Source organism: Falco rusticolus, chromosome 7 (genome assembly GCF_015220075.1).
Source record: "Falco rusticolus isolate bFalRus1 chromosome 7, bFalRus1.pri, whole genome shotgun sequence".
Lineage (NCBI taxonomy): Eukaryota > Metazoa > Chordata > Aves > Falconiformes > Falconidae > Falco > Falco rusticolus.
In genome coordinates this window covers 37,843,573-37,859,230 of record NC_051193.1, presented here as the reverse complement: position 1 = coordinate 37,859,230, position 15,658 = coordinate 37,843,573, and the positions used below count along the sequence as shown (strand labels likewise).

The 15,658-nt window shown below is 36.0% G+C and overlaps 1 protein-coding gene across 1 annotated transcript in view; it reads left to right on the top strand.

Annotated features, from left to right (window-relative positions):
• Positions 1–15,658, top strand: part of WDR25 (WD repeat domain 25) — a 64,488-nt gene that overhangs the window by 31,664 nt on the left and 17,166 nt on the right. Inside the window, exons 3-4 of the mRNA XM_037395405.1 lie at positions 1,391–1,538; positions 11,277–11,407. Coding sequence (XP_037251302.1) covers positions 1,391–1,538; positions 11,277–11,407 — 279 coding nt within the window. The remainder of the gene's footprint in view (positions 1–1,390; positions 1,539–11,276; positions 11,408–15,658) is intronic.

Below are 15,658 nucleotides of genomic sequence, written 5' to 3'. Positions count from 1 at the left end.
TGAAGGCTGAATTTGATCTCGCTTGAAAGAGTAATTTTTTTTGTATTCTGTTAATTGCATAGTCTATTCCCAGCATACATAACAATCTTAGAATTGAGAAATTGATTAGAATAGATGAAATTCAGAATAGGCAGTGTTGTTTTAATCCTGCAGGTTTTTGCAGAATGAAAATCACTAATTGCAAAGAGAAGTACCATGAAGAAAAATGGTGACTTTAAAGCCATAAACTGCCTTGGGTTTACTGAAACTGCAATAAAGCTATTGTGAAGCACTGTCAAAGTGTTGATTTATTTGTACTACTAATATCAGAAGTAATAAAATCTAGGATTTACTGATATGGTTATAGCATTTGTTATCCATTTTTTTAGACAACTCAACAGGTATTATATTGTATCAGACAATCATAAGATATTTTATAATCTAACTTCTACAGAAGCAGAATATTCATAGGAAAAATAGTTTTGATATTTAGCCTTCTCACAAAGTGAATATACTGAATCTTTATATGGGTCAGTTGTTGCTGAACTTCTAATTTTATCTTAAAACTGGCAAAAAAAGCATCATGAAAAGGGTATGCTTTTGATTATTGTGAACTATATTTGGTAACTGAAATTGTAATTCAGACTAATTCTGTTTTCTAAAATATATTATTTGGAAATTGCCTTTCTCTTCAAAAATTCTTTTTAAAATAAGAGCAGGACTATTTATGTTCTGAAAATATTAGTTGTTATATACTTAAAAAAAAAAGGATAACTAGTAGAGTAGGATTTATAGGATTTTCAGAAGTGCTCAGCATCAACATAATTCTGTCCAGAAGAAACTGAAAAATGAGAGGACTGGGACCAGTCCTTAGAAATCTTCATGTAGCTGCATGATGATATTCTTATATGCCTCCTCAGTGAAGTTAAGGTAAAATTCTACTTAAAATTACAACCTGAGTGAGAAATGTGGTAACGGTCTGTCTACAGGCAGATGTGACAGCTGTAATCTGCTAAGATTCCTCTTACTCAATGGAAAGCAAGATACGATAGAGACAAAAATTTGCAAGAAAAATGTTTTAAAGGGAAAATGTGTTTTGATACATCCCTGCACAGAGGTAGAACAGCATTATGAATAGGGAAGTAAAACATGAATTGCAATTGAGAGCAATGTAGACATTTCAAGGAATAATACAAGTCATAAAAATGTATTACTGATTTGTGCCTTGTTAATAAAATGTCCTAGTTCTAATCAACCATGCAATTATTTCAGACAGGCTTTTACAGCTTAACAGATACGACTTCAGAATGCAGAGCTTTCTCAGCCACAACGATTTGCTGTAGCTACTTATCAGTACATAGAAAAAAATATTGTGATTCTTTATGTAATTGTCCTTATTCTTCTTTTTAAGGTATGGGATGCTGTAGATACAGGCTGCTGTTTAAAAACATACTCCTGCCACTCTTGTGCTGTTCGAGCTGCCCGGTGGTCATCTTGTGGAAGAAGGATTCTCAGTGGGGGCTTTGATTCCATGCTGCATTTAACAGATGTAGAAACAGGTAAAGGTCACGTAAGGGTGCATCATAGCCCTATCTTTATTGAGTACAGATAACTTCGGATCTTGTTAGCCTTATTCTTTCTCCTAAAAAATGTAGATAAAATCTATAGATCAAAGTTAGAATTCTTGAAACATCCTCACAAAAAACAATAAATCTCAGCAATTAAAGGCAGGTGGAGATATTTTAAAAAAACTGAAATATCTTTAACTTCATGATCACATGTAATTTCTGTTGTCAGATACTGCACAGACGAATAGAATGAAACATGTATTATTTTGTGCTCTGTCATGATCATTCGTTAAAGTGTTTGAAGAGCCTCTTAAGGCTGACTTCAGTAACATTTATATATATGGTTAATTTAAACATAGGCTTATACCTCATTCTTAATTGGGTTGGTTTTAAGTTTATGCTTAAAGTTAATTAGGTGATGATTTTTTTCCCCGTTGAATAGGACCTTAATTAGGAGCATAAAAACTTAAAATCTGGTATGGAACTTGACACTGAAGCTGTGTTGCTTTGACAAAAATTGTGAGTTTGACTTGGGATTTGATTCTTGTGACCTTATCAACTAATTTCCTGGATGCTATCTTTCCTCCTGTCTCCTTCATAAACTAAAACGTTTCTATCCACTATATTTTTTCTCTTCTTTATGTATGTTATCAGCATTCAGACGGCAGCATTCTTTGGAGACATACATAATAGGACACCTCTGTGTGTGTAGAAATAAAGGATTAGGCCTAAAATAGTACCTTGTCAACTGAGGAGATGCAATTTTATTTTTTCCACTTTATTTTATTTTAAATGTTTAATTCCTGCAAAGTTGCAATATTTTTTGTAAGACTACAAAAGAAATCTTTACAGAAATTACAAGCTGTTCTTGTCTAGAAGGGTTTTCTCTTATGTAAAAGTAACTCCATTATGTGTGAGTATCTGGAGAGCAGAAGTTCTCTTCAAGTGATCTGGGAAATTTGTGAATATTGTTCACATGGAAAGAAGATTCTTTTCTGTGCTCTAAGAATTCATTTTTCTCAACATTTGCCATATCAGATGTATTTAAATTCAGTGATGTCTAGAAGGGAGCTGTTGTAATTTGGGAATGTAAAACGTGTGATGCGGTGACAGAATATTGAAGTTTTGAGAATATTCAGGTTTTGTAATGGGGAAAAGAGCTTTATATATTTGATGTAATAGTACTACATGAATTTGTTCAATTTTTCAGGCTTTTTTATTATTTTTCCGTCTCATTGCAGCAAGCTTCTTATTTCTAGTCTCATAACTGAATTTTACTAATCCAAGTGAATTTAATTTTGACCATAGAGCTTACAAATTCTAAACAGAATGGCTACCTTCTTAATGGGATTTATAGCAGTAGAATAGATTTTATGTGCCTGAGTCATTTGAAGGGACTACTATGGGGAAAATCTCATTTTATGAAATTGTAGAATGAATTCCAAAGATGCGCAATTTTAATCTTACACTTTGATTTTTAATGTCTGTTTGACTTAACTATCCAGTAATGGGGTAGTATTCTGGATTAAGTTGATTGTAGTGGTTCATTTGAAAGAAGGTATGTCTAGTGTTTTAGGTGATGACAACAATAACAAATTCTACTTACCAAGGTTCAGAACAGATAAGCTTATAAATGGTTCTTTCCTCACTGACTTGCGAGTTATGTAGTTTTTCTAACTACTTAAACTGTGTGTGTAAAGGCAAAATGAATGCTTATAATCCTTAAAAATACTAGATATTCATTATTGCCTTATTTCAAGGACACAGGATGCTTTGTAGCTCCTGTGATCTGCAGTTGTAATGTTGATGTCTGGACCTTACTGTCAGTGAAGTAGGATTGGAATTTTGTTCTGATTTCCTACGCATGCAGGCCAGTTTCTGATTTTCTTCCCTGTTGTATGAAAAAAAAAAACAAACAAACTTTACATTTCAGTTAATTCTTTTCAGAGAAACAGGGCAAGCAGTTTGCCTCTGGAATCCAAATCATTTTGATATAAAAAACCTCATTTCCATTTGAAAAACACTAAGGCAGCTATAAGATTTCGATTTACATTAGTTCACTGAATCATTCATTCCTCTTCACTCTTCATCAGTGCTGAAATGATTTCTTCTTTGATTAACTTCAGATAGATGTTAGAACTGTTCCTTCACAGAGGACTTTTAGACACTTTTTTTGGACTTCGGTCTTAATTACTTTCCATTGCTAGACTGAACTAACTATCAGTGTGTTTAAATGTAGTAAATGCATGCCGGTGGGATTTTATAAATCATAATGCTGTCTTTAAGACTCTGCTCTTTTCTTTTGTGTATGTTGTTCTGGTTCAACATTTTTTTACTTATGTATGCTAAAGTCTAATCTTCTTTGTTTTCAGTATAGATTTTATGTTACATCTGTGTTATAAAAATTACTACATGTCCTTCACCAAAAGAAACCTAACAGTCTGAAGAGAATGACTTTTTAATAGTTTAGGAAAGGTTGCAAATACAGCTTAGTACTTTGTGTGGTATTGAGCTGCTCAGTTGTTTGGGTTTTTTTGTGGTTTTTTGTTTTTTTTTTTTTTTTGTCATTCTGTGTTGTTTCTCTGTTGGGAACATAGTTTCTGCCCTATTAAATCAAAATTTGAGTCTAGCTCATTGTTTGTTCTGGGTCTGAGGACAGCTAGTTATGAGATTCTTCAAAGGAATGTGCCAGCATTGTTGTAACAAACAGTGATAGAATAAATTCTCCAGGAAATTTTGTTTCTAAGCTTGGACTGAAGTTTGGGTATCCCTTGTCCTAGGACATTGTGTTTTCTGGAGTGATTTTCTTTTTTGCAGTCTTTGTGATCTGAACAACGTCAGAGTAGAAGCAAATGGTGAAATCTCTTTAGTCACAAAGCAGAATTTTTGTGACATCAGAAAATCCTGATGCAAGGGTAGAAGACACATCTCTGAAATCTTATCCTTCAATTTTACACCATCAAACCTCTTCCCCTTGTCAAGTGTATTTAAGGAAGGTTCTTATTAGAAGATCTATGATGCTGCAAGCAGGAAAAATGGGCTAACAGGAACCTCATGAAGTTCATCAAGGGCAAATGCAAAGTCCTGTGTCTGGAAGGGAGTTATCCTGTGCAAGAGAACAGGCTGATGCTAAACTGGCTAGAAAGCAGCTTTGCAGAAAAATAGCTGGGGGTTCTGGTGCTGAATCAGAATCAGCAGTGTTCTCTTGCAGCAAAGAAGGTCAACTTCATCCCGGGCCAGATTAGCAAGTGTTTACCTAGTACCTGGAGAAGATGATGCCAGGCTCTTCTCAGAGATATGTAGCAAAATGATGAGAGGCAAAGGACAAATGTAGGAAGACAGGACACTTTTTGGCTCAACTTAAGGATCATCAAACACTAAACCAGGCTGTCCAGGGAGGCTGTGGAGTCATTATACTTGGACATACTCAGAACTTCAGTGGACAAAACTCTTAAGTAACCTGCTGCAGCTGGACCTACTTTGGGTAGGGGCTTGGACTAGAGGACCCCTGGAGGTCCAACCTACAGGACTTGTTGATGCTATAATGAAAAACAGGGAAAGAGAAGAATTCAAATTATTGAGGAAGGAGGAGTTCACTTGTCCTGGTTTGGTCAAAATAGATGGTGTTGTACAAGTCTTCTTTTTCAAAATTAATTTTTGTATAGATTGTCAATTACTATCTTAAGTGGTCTTCATTGTCCTAACACCAGGATGTCAAGCTAAGACACTCCACAAATACGGTTTTCTTGGAAAATGTTGTACATATTAAGTATGGATCTGACGCAAAATATGCATAAAATGTTTAAGGAACTTGGGATTATTCATGCATTGCTTACATGAGTGGTTCTGTGACTGCAGTTTGCATAAGGCAAGTTCAGTACAGCAGCATGATGTTTCATAAATATTAGTAGATCCAAAACCTGCAGCTGAGCTGCCTGTAAAGATTACTGGTCAATATTTTTTTTTTATTGTCCTATTTTATAGACAATATTTCTTAATAAAGCTTTTTGAAAGGTTTTGCAAATATGATAATAATGCAGCAGTCTGGACTAGTGAGACTTCCTGGTTTCGTTCATGTCTCCTAACACCACAAGTTGTAGTCATTTTCTACTCGTGATAGTTCAGACACTTTGTCATTTACAGAGTAGTAAGCAGTGCTATATTTGGAGAGCACTGAAAAAAACCCTCTGCTTTTAAAACAATTCTGGGTCAAGTACATTTGACATTTAACTTCTGTTAAATCCAGATGTAATGGAGATGCTCTACCAACTTTAGAAGGGTAATTGTATTTTTTAAAATTTATTTATAACTATTTTATTTTTGGAATATATGTTTTATTCATCAGTGGATTTTTCATTAGTCACAAATGAATTGGTACAATAGAGCAGGCAGAACATTGGCGGGGTTGATACTATTTGCATATTGTAGATACTCTTCATTTCTTTAATATTATGACAGAGGGAATGTTCCAAGAAATTTTGGCACATTTCCTATTTTGCCAAATGCTGCAGTGGTGTTTTATTTCATGGACTGATCTTGATTTCAAATATAACTTCCTCAGATTTATAATGGGGGGTTTAAACTCCCTATTATTTTGCAACTTTTCACATTACTGTGGCTTGGATACTGAAATTAAGCTTTGCTTTTTGAAGGGAAGTTCAGAATATATATAATGTGGTTGCTTAAATCTAGTTTGTTAACTTGTTTTATTTTACATTATTTTGAGAGCTTCTTTACAGAACATTTTGTACCTCCAAAAGGATGGTCCAAATTTGCTTTTCTTTATTTTCTTTTATTTTCTGATTTGGTAGTCCTATAGATATAACATTATTATTTTTAATGTAACTGTATTTGTTCACATAGGAGTTTTAGTTCTCATACATAAATGTCTCCTCAGGAAAGCTATGACTTTCTTCTCCTATTCCTCCTCTTCTCTCCCAATACTATTTAGATAGTATATTGTTTTAATATCGTTTTATATGATGCCTCAGAAAAAATCCCAGTTGGTTGAGTTTTCTTTTTTATTTCATTTTTTTTTTGTTTGAATAAATACAGGCATCTCTGATGTGAGGTCAAAGGTTCCCCCCCAGTTCTGCAGTTTTAAGTAATACGTTGGACATAATTTAGTGGTCAGTCTCCAGCTAGGAGGTAACAGCATTTTGGTTTTGATACTCACTAATGTAAAGTTTTGCAATAAGAAGACAAAAAAATATTTATTTTGGGGACACTTTCAAGGGTAAAAGATAAAATGTTCTAATATTTCAAGCACCTTTGCATGCCAGAAACTTGCGACTATGTCAGGGAAAAAATTAGGAAACGCATATAGTCAGTATAATGTTAATTCTTGGAAAAATAATAAAGCAATTTGTAAGCATGCCAAGATACAATGGATAAATAACAGCCAACGTCAATTTTTTAAGAACAAATTATGTCTGATCAATCTAATGTTTCTCTCACTGTTGTGCATGACAGAGATTGTGACTGTAATGAGATTTTTTTTTTTAAAATATATAGTCTTGTGTCTTTTTGTAAACACAGTAGGGAAATCCATTCTACTTAGCAAGATTACTCTCATGTCCTTGTAAGTCTTGGGCTTCACTTTTCTTTGCGTACAAGGGTAAGGAAGTGAATGTTTCTGGATCATGCAGGTAGGGGGGTGAACCTGAGGACCACTAAACACAGTTATAGAAGCATCCTGTGCTCAATCACTGGGCTGATGTTCTGTGAAAAATTCACAGTGTTAAATAGCCTTTAAAATATCTGATTTCATAGTTGAGCAGTTTCACAGTAGGCTGCAGCATAAAGGAGCAGAAACATATGTTCAAGATCTTTTTAAAGATATTTTTTTTTAATACTGTGTATGTTACTGGTGAGCTTTTAATGAATGAAGAACTGAATTAAAGCACTTAAAAATATATAACACACTGCAAAGATGTAGTGGATATTGTTACTGAAATTGTGAAAATTAAAGATTGAGAGAACATTTAGAGAACGTTTGCTTTCTGCTAAGGTATAACCACCTCTTATCTAGGCAAATGGTATGTGGTATGGATTTTCCCTCAATTAGCCAAATAGATTTTCAGAAGATGTAATTTTCTGCAGTCTGTGAATTGGTTGAATATTTGTTATACTGCCTTTAGGAGCTAAGATGCAATAAATATATACACAATAAAGGTATATACAGGCTTGCTGAATTACAGCTGTTGTATTCTATTACGGATAAGGGAGTCTTCCTCTCAAAGGACATCTTTTACAATATATAAAATGAAACCCCAAAATTTTGAATATTTAATGTTAATAAACTGAATAATTGTAGAGAAAAATATATGTAGCTGTAAATACTGACTTCCAGAAAGGTAGAGCAGGGTCTCTAGCAAACATTGAAGCTGGATTTCTGAAGCAATGAAGCTTCCATCATAGCCTGGTTAAAGCCTGGAAAGCAGCAAATTCTGCTCATAGTAGTAAAACACACTAAATAAAGTTTGTACAGAAAAGGGCTAAGAATGCAATGGATTTAATACCAAATTGCATGAGATATTTTATTCCATATCATCTTCTGTACTGTTCTGTTCCATCTCTCGTATGGATTTTTTTTTTCCTAAATTTCTGAGGTTCTGAAAGATTTACGGTGGTAGAGGTTTCATAACTGTGTAGAGAATCTGCCTCAGTGCTTCAGCCCTTTAGTCCCAATACCCCAGAGGTATGGGTTGAAGGGATGTATTAATACAAATGTTAGGAAATTTCATTTTGCTGGGTCCAGGCATGTTTGTACGACAAGCAGTCCAACATAGCTTCTGTGTATCCTGCATGAATTTTAGTTCTAGCAGTAAGAGAGTTCCCTTTCTGTAATGTTATGATTTCCCCCTTTTGAGTATGTTTGCTGCTGCTTTGCTTTTCTACATTCCAGCCTTCTTGTTTTCTGTGACATGCTAATAGAATGAAATTCCTGGATACATCTAATAATGCCAGACTCTTCAGAACACGGTCTGCTGAGTTTCCAAAAAGAGGCGTTGGATTGAATTTCACTTTGGGGGGTGAGAGAATGAGAAAGAGAGTTTTATTTCAAAGTATTAATTAGAGAGCCTGAGCTTTTAAGATTAATGTGTTGTGATTGCTCCTCAAACCAGTCGAAATGCTAGCATGGTTAATATCTGCATCAAACAGAAGGTAACAGCTTAAAACAGGAAAAAGAAGGTTAAACAGTATGGAGGTGAGTAAGATACTTGGATTGTTTGCATGAATTTTATTTATTATCACACTAATGTAGAATTCATAGTACTGAGATTGTTACAGTGTAATTCTGCTAGTGACTGTCCCTGAGAGCTTTTGCATAAATAACAGCCTCTGGAAGACAAGAAAAGGGCAAAAATGGTGCCCACTTCTCTTTAAAATGGGGAGATGGAGTAGGGAAATGGAGAATTTTAGTTTCTGGATAAAATATGGAGCAAATGATGGAATTACTTGGAAGTTGTTGGGGATAAGATTGAAAGATGGACTAAATAAAAAATTAGATCAATGTTCTTTCTATGGAAAAGGTAACAGATGTTGTAGTTAGTAGATGAAACACATCTTGAATTTAGTGCACAACTTTTTTTGGTTGTCTTTTTCATGTCTTAGGCTAGAGAGCACAATGGCAAGAAAAATGTATATATTATAGAAAAATCAATTTTCAGAAGTCTTGTGGAGGTAAAAACATTTTAATAAAGCCATTTAAACAATTAATGTTTGACAAAAAGTTAAATGATGAGTTCCACTGGATTACTTAGGTATATGCCTAATGCCATTTGGACAACACACTTTATGGAGAACAGTGGCCGTGTCATGCATCCTTTGTAAAGCTGTTTGAGAGGATTAGTACAGGTAGGCTGCAGTTCTGCTGACTTCTGCCTGCAGTGCCATTGAAAACTTGTTGATTATGCTCCCAGAGTTTATTAAACTAGGTACTAGTAGGAGCTAAATTCCTTTGGGATCGAAGTGCTATTAAACTGACTAGTGAACCTCCATGGGGAAATTCAGTATTTTCTCAAGTACTGTGGATGGCAGTAAGATATATAGGTATGTGGCTTTTCTAAAGCCTGCAAATGATGCCTGGTAGTGGCATACATGAGAGCAATATCTTGTTGCTTCTTTAACTAATGATTTTAATACTTTCTTCCTTCCCTGTGGAGTATTTCTTTTTTTTTTTTTTTTAGCTATTGCTGAAAGCTCCCATGATTAGAGATGGTCACTGTTGCATATGACTTGTAGACAGAACCTCTGTGGCCCTTATGACTTTTTTCTCTTTCTGGGGAAGGAACTTATGGACTAAATTAAATCTTTCACTTGGTAGTGACAGAGAGGCCCTTTAGGCCTTGCATGGGTAATAGGTGGAGAATCTTTTTAAAGAAAACAAAAACCTCCTACAAAACCCAGTGTTCATGTAGGACAACACTTACCCCTCCCTTATGCTCCCTGCAATCTATTTTCCCTGCCCCTGCTAGCTTGGAGAGCATGTGTGATGAAGTAAAATATCTCTTTCTTATCTTCTTTAAAAAGAATAAATAATTTGTCAAGTCTTAGCTTCTTGACTGTGTAAGTTGAGTTCAGCAGATGGGGAAAATAGAACTGATGAAATCAAATAAATTGGCTCCAAATCATGAAATAAACATTAAAAAAAAATCAATATGAATGATTTTCAGTATTGTTCACCTAACAGTAAGTATTTACATCTGTCACTAATGTTTTTAGCTCAAAGTATTTTTCATTTGTTTAGGAAAGCCTATCTTAAGACAGCTCTCACTTGCTAAAAACACAGATTAATGAATATTTTAAGAGCTTTTGTCACAGTGTTTTAAGGTGGGTTTTTTCTCACTTCTGCAGTACCTTCTTCAGTGTGGCTTAAAGCAGTAACTTTATTTAATGTAGATCTTTATATATAAAATATAGAATATAAAGCACAGCTGAAATTGTGAAACTGAGCAGATGTATTTATCTTGGTCTGTGCTGCTGTTCCAAAAATTATATTTCAGCAAATGCATATTAATATCATGAATTTGTTAGGATGAAAGGAAGCAGTGGACTGTGGAAAAGTTCTACAAATTAACCCAGCTGAATTCTATTGCCTTCGAAAGTGTCAACAATCAAATTGATACTAACCACAGGATCCTGTGGAAATTAGTGTACACAATTAAATGTTGGGAGCAGTGTATCCATGGGAACAGCTATTGCCTTGATATGATGGTATGCAAATTATTTCCTACTTTCAAGGTGAAGTTTCACTCCTACTTTCACAGAAAGTAAACAACTCGAGTTGTACTACAGCTTGGGATGTTGTTTTTCTGTACAGACAGTATTTTATTCTAGTGATTTTTATCCCACTGAAAAAAAAAAAGACTATGGTTTCTTTGTAGGGAAACATTCAACCGTTACATCTGTGGATTTAGTCCTGCATGTTGACTGACCTGGGCTCTCAGTGGAGCTCCTCTCCTTGGTGTGGGAAACCACTGGTTCTCTCCGTTCAGTAAGAGGCAGTCAGTGGTGTAGAGGCTCATGTGCAGGGGAATTCTCACGTGGATAAAAATTAGTGAGATCAGTCTTGTATTTTCAGTAGTGTAGCCCCAGATACTTGAAATATGTTACTATAAATATATTAATCTTTGATAACCTTGATGTTTTTGAAACTAGGTTGAAATGAATAACGTATTTCATTTGCTGCTCAAATTTTAACCTCCACTTATTATTTTATTTTAGGGAAGCAGATATTCAGCAGCAAAAATGAATTTAGGATCAGCGTGCTGAAATTCCACCCTACAGAGTCAAATATTTTCATTTGTGGAGGGTTCAGCCCAGAAGTTAAAGCTTGGGATATAAGGACTTCTAAGGTAATGGAAATCTTATTTTCTCTTTCTTTTTTTGAATACTTCCTAAGTTATATGTGCTGTGCATTAGTAAGCTGCTAGATGTACTGGTTTTTTTTCAATGAAAAGTTATTCTGAAGTATTTTGAATTTGTCTTTGATTGTGTTGCCCTTTGTTGATATGAACCTCTGTAATGTTTTTGAAACACAAAGAGGAACATTGTACATAAAAAATAGGATTATTTTTTTTTTGGTTTGTTTATGTTAATATGAGTATGATATAGTTGGATTAAATAAAGCCAATATCTCACTTCAGGACTGTGAAAAGCAGTTGCGTGCTAGGAAGCAGTACAGCTAACTTGCTTTTCAAGCCATTACGTGTGGGTCAGGATGTGTCTGCCTCTACCCTTTGTGTAGAAGCCTGGAGTAATTTTTACGTTCATGAAGGGCCACAGAGAGGCAGGTATAGCCTCTGCCTTTACTGTATTGTGAACCATGAAGAACAGCATGCTCCCAGCTGCTGTTCAGAGCTCAGGTAAGACCAGAGCTTTACTCTGCCAGTGGAAGCATAAGGCAAGCCGACATCCTTATGCACAGAACAGCTCAAAGAGCAGCAATGACTGTAAAGTAAGTAGTTCTTTGTTTTCCTTTGAATTTGTATGTGGGTAGATCCTACTCATCATAGTTACCCATCTGTTTGCTCTTAAGGGTGACAGAAGAGATCTGAAAAATAAGATTGCTTATCCAAACTTTGTCTCTGACTTTGTACCAAGAACAATAGCTGAGAGATATAGGCAGATGCATTTCAGGTCTGAGGGCTCTAACAGGAGAGCTCTGAAATCATTATGGGAGTTGTTCTACTGCGGAAACACAGTATTCTTGTGCAAATAACAATCTAGTTCCTGTGCTGCAGTTGTTCTTTTGAATTTGTCACTGATATTTGAGAAAATAATTTAATTGTGTAGGATCTATACCATAGGCTTCCCTCACGTGAATTAAGTTCTTACGAGAAAAATGTTAGTAATGTACATACCAAGACTGCCAAGTCTGAGACTACTCTGAAAATAAATTTACTATGAGTTTCAGAGTTACAACATCAGTGTGAAAACCTTTGTAAAAAGCGTGATGGGATTTATTCCATCCATCGTGCTTGTACGGTGGCTAGTTTTCCTTAATAAGGATATGAAGAGATACTCAAAGCACAGTTCTATGAAGGAAGATGAATCTGGTTTTAGATTACAAAAATTGTAAATACTTGTGATAAAGAATATTTGCAACTTTTTAAAAAGTGATGAGATTTTCCATATTAACTCTTCCCTCCCTCCCCCTGCCTTGCACTGCTATACGGTATTCTGGTGGTGTTGGTAACCGATTTTGGTGTACTGTCTTTAGCATAGGCAACTTATAGAACATGCAAATACATGTTGTGCAAATAGCAAACAATGCCAGTTCAAAGTGTTTTCATTCCAGATGATCAAAGGTCACCCTGCAAATTTACTGTAGAACAAAAACTTTTTTTTTCTGGCAGGGGACTGGAGAAGACAGACTAACACAAGTCTCCTCTCCAGAACAACAGGGTCAGTGGTTTCATAGCATGCAAATGAAGTAGGGAATACAATTGTTCTTTCTTGAGATTCTCATAACAGTAGACCTTAATTATGGGGAGGAGGTGTAGTCTGTAATTGAATGCTTAGCTGTCCTTTTTAACATAGAGGAGCCATTGTATGTCATGGTAGGCTGAACTTCCTTTAAGAGCAGCCTCGGGAACTAAATGGGTATCCTCTTTTTACGGCTTAAAGATTGTTGACCATAGTGTCAAGTTTGAGGTATTTGATCTTGGTCAAGGAGAAAATGGCAGGTGTAGGTGACAAAACATTTTTTCTGAGAATTTTCTACCTTGGTGCGATAAGCTTTCCTGTAAAAGATATTGTCGTTACACACAAAGTCAAGTGATAGTCTAGCTGTGTACAAAGCCAGAGACATTCTTTCACCCCCTGTAGTTTCTTTATTATGGATTTTACGTCTTTGTATATCTTTGAGTGACTGTCTCCGAGAATCCTGTAAAGGTGATTTTTCTCTAGATTTGAAATCAACTGTGATGAGCACGTTCATGCCAAAAATGGCAGTACATCCAGCTTGCATGCGTCTAAGGTGCCCGGACTCTGCAGAGGGGAAAATAAGTTATTCTGTTCTATAATAACCAACAACCAAAATGATGACAAAGATGTCCCTGTCTGGATGGTAGTTCATGTCGGATATGGTTAGAAATCTTTCACAGACAGTAGGAGACAATCTCCAATATTGATAGTGGAGAAGGCATAAAATAAGGATAGCAGAAAAAATTCAGTTTCAAGGAAATTAAAGATTTACTTACAATGGATATTTACAGTTCAAGGGTTATACTTGAATAAGATGGGTTTTTTTCAGCAATTCTGATAGCAGAGATTGTGATGACAAGACCTGAGGACTAACTAAGCAAAATTTGCATTGACTCGAGTTAAGGGGCTAAATAACAGATGTTAATGCTTGTGCTAGATAAATTAGTTCTGAGTCATCTCCTGAGTCTGCTGCTCTCCTATTGTGAGTATCTCTGCCAATCCCTGGTGTTTTGGTTTTATCTTTGAACAATGTTATGGCATCACCGAGAAAAATGGCTTGAAAAATGCTGTTCTTGGTCCTTTTTTCCCCTTGTGAAATGCCAGTTTCATTAGTGCTTTCCCTTGGTACCAGACGAGGTATCAAGCAGTATTCTATTCCAAGCAACGAAGACAATAAATGTGTTCATCTCTTAAAGGAGGTCCGTCCTTTCAGGTTTTGAATTCTGGTGGTGCCTCAGCTCAACCACAGCCAAACTGTTAATTGATATGTCTGGCAAACTTGGTTGTAGTTCAGGCCTGGGTAAACATAGATTCACAAAACAGTTTCTTGTGGACAGGAGCAGGTATGGGACAGCATGTGCTTCTTAACCTGGACTGCAGCATGTGCATCCCAGGCTGTGGTTGCCAAATTTTGCCAGCCACCTTAGCTTGCTGTTCCACAGGAGATGCCTCCCACAGAAATACATGCGTTTTGGTGCTACAAGACTGGAGTTTGCTGGTTGACAAAGGGGCAATATTGTCTTGAAGAGTCCTGGAAAAGCATTCCTGAAAAGCAGCAATAGAGAGGAACCAGGTGTCCTTCACTAATGTACAGTGTTGCTGGAACAGGGAGAAGGTAAGTAGAGAGATGTAGAACATAGTTTACATGAGGCATTATTGCAGTGAGGAGCAGATGTGTTGAGATGGAGGTTGCAGTAGAAGATGAAAAGATAAGGGGCACTATGCAGTTTGTGAGGTGTTGTCCTTTGTCAAAGGCATTGTAAGAAGGCAAAGGAGCAAATCTGTACTGATAAACTGTGGACTTTAACAGCCTACCCATTCATACCCTCTGTAATTCTGGCTACCAGTAGCCTGGCTTGAAGTGATGTTCAGATATAGTAACTTTTGTGTAAACTACATCTGGCAAAATCACAGAGGAAACCTGCAGTTTTCAGTATTTTACCAACTGCACAGTTATAAGAAATAACAGTTATGCTTGGGGTACACCTTTGTGTAGGTTGCAGGGGATGACACATAAGCTTGTGTGTGTCTGCATGCAGAGCCAGTAGTGAATGCTTTAGGTGACATCTGTGATTCATTTCCAGAGGACAGAGACCGTAAAAACCATTTATATCTGTGTAGAATAGGAACATGAATAATTAACATTTTATTAATTTGACTATACATTGTCTAAACTAGCCCTCATGTTTTCTGCTAATTAGGCAGTATATGATCTTTATGACATTCAAACAGTGTTTTATTGTATCTTTATGCTTTACTGCCTGACTTTTTTGAATCCATACTTACTGATCTGGGCATGGTGACTTTTTCACATGGGTACAATGGGATATTTGTCTTTCCATGGGCCATTCCCTCTATGCTTTTAATACTGTTGCCAATTTTTCCTTTTGGACTGAGAATGTTGCTGTTGTGTGTTGTATGTTATAGCATCGCATGCTGTGACATCCTTTGATTGCATCTTATGATGTGGTTTCTCAAAAGGCCGTACGTTCTGTGGCCAGAATGCTATCCAAAGCAAAAATGAGACTAGCCGAATAATGCATTATCATCTCAGTGACTAACTATACACTCATTTTTGCAATGCTGAGGCTCCAGCCCTGGCACCTGCCTTAGAGAGCTGTTGCTCACTGAGGAATGCACACAGTGGTTGTCTCTGTACCTGCAGGACACTCCAGTAT